Source organism: Limulus polyphemus, unplaced genomic scaffold (assembly GCF_000517525.1).
Source record: "Limulus polyphemus unplaced genomic scaffold, Limulus_polyphemus-2.1.2 Scaffold176, whole genome shotgun sequence".
NCBI lineage: Eukaryota > Metazoa > Arthropoda > Merostomata > Xiphosura > Limulidae > Limulus > Limulus polyphemus.
This window is the reverse complement of record NW_013665786.1, coordinates 499,829-501,239: the sequence shown is the minus strand read 5'-3', so window position 1 is coordinate 501,239 and position 1,411 is coordinate 499,829. Positions and strand designations below refer to the sequence as shown.

The following is a 1,411-nucleotide window of genomic DNA, read 5'->3' as shown; positions in this document are numbered from 1 at the left end:
GTATATATATATACACGATTATTTACAAGTAAATAAGCCATACTGATAAAGGATATTTTCGCCTTATACGTAAAACTATTGACGCAATAAATAAAAAAAGTGTAGACTAGTTAACAAACAAGGAAAATCATGAACCGTCGTGTTTGACCGATTGAAGAGCAAAGGTTAATATTTTCAAAATCTCCATACCTCCATTTTCCAGCGTGTGGTTATACCAGTTCTTAACGTCATCCAGCAGATCCATAATGCCTAGAATAAGGTTCTCCACACCCTTTAGTTTAACTCCAGTCTGGCTACCGCCTAAAATCTCCGGCGTTATGAATCTATTACTGCATCGGTGCTGCCGTCTATGCACAAACGAAGAAACCTAAACTACACGAACACACGGAAGCTAGAAAACAAACAAAAACCGGTCGAATCGTCTGGCGTCAGGTTTCATCGCTTTTATGAGTTCAACTGCATTAAATTATACAAAGAACAATATATTATATTTTATGATAAATTCGTTATCGTTTTCACTATCATGGTTTTTTTGAATTAAGTGAATTTTTTTCTATGTTATATACATTACATGATTTACATGTATATTTTATGACTGGTCCTTCTTATGCACATGGATACCCTATTCATTAGCTTACTCTACTCATTCGAGAGAACTAACTGGTAAACAGAATTACTTGGACATTCAAAGCATTAAAATACAGTGTAGCCCCGTTATTTCGCGATCGTTGGGGTCCATTAAATGTCATCGCGAAATAAGCGGGGTCGTGCTAAATCAGGGTTCAAGAAAATCACTGTTCAAATTAACCCAATGTTGACCTAACATCCTAAAAACCTCTATTTTCTCCCTCTTTGACTAGTTTTTTACACGTTCCCTTTCTGGTAAATAAATTACCTCTGAATTAAAGAATTTTGCGAATGAATCGTTGTTGTTACAGTAGAAATTAAAACACAAATTATTTTTAGTAGGCTTTTTAATAAACAAAACAACAAATAAAAACATTCAAGAATATTAGCAATCATCATTTGCAGTTTATTTCTTAAAAAACTGATCGAGTGTTCTTTGCTTGAACGTAGCAGTGAGCGAAATCTAGAATGCTTCTGAGTTGAAGGATTTTTATGTGGTCCACCTCCTGAGTCTCCAGCCAATTTTTGGTGGTGGTGATGGAGGCTCTTCATTATCTTCTTCTTGTGGCTCGAGAACCGCTACACTTGCTTCCGTCGGTGCTATAGTTTCATTACGGACGATCTCGGCGTCCGTCAAGTGCTCATATGTTGGGCATTCATCGTCAACAGAGTGCCACTGGTGTAGCTCTTCTTTGCTTCATTCAGACAGCTTCTTTGCCTCACGCACATCTTCCTCTATGAAGCCGTACAAATCTATCTCGTCATCATCATCTTCCGTGGTGGA

The 1,411-nt window shown here is 37.2% G+C and overlaps 1 protein-coding gene across 1 annotated transcript in view; it reads right to left on the bottom strand.

The window, feature by feature from the left end:
- The window catches only part of LOC106478053 (elongation of very long chain fatty acids protein AAEL008004-like), an 18,773-nt gene extending 18,498 nt beyond the window's left edge, over positions 1-275 (bottom strand). Inside the window, exon 1 of the mRNA XM_013938563.2 lies at positions 190-275. Coding sequence (XP_013794017.2) covers positions 190-244 — 55 coding nt within the window. The 5' untranslated portion in view covers positions 245-275. The remainder of the gene's footprint in view (positions 1-189) is intronic.
- Between the last annotated feature and the right edge of the window lie 1,136 nt (positions 276-1,411).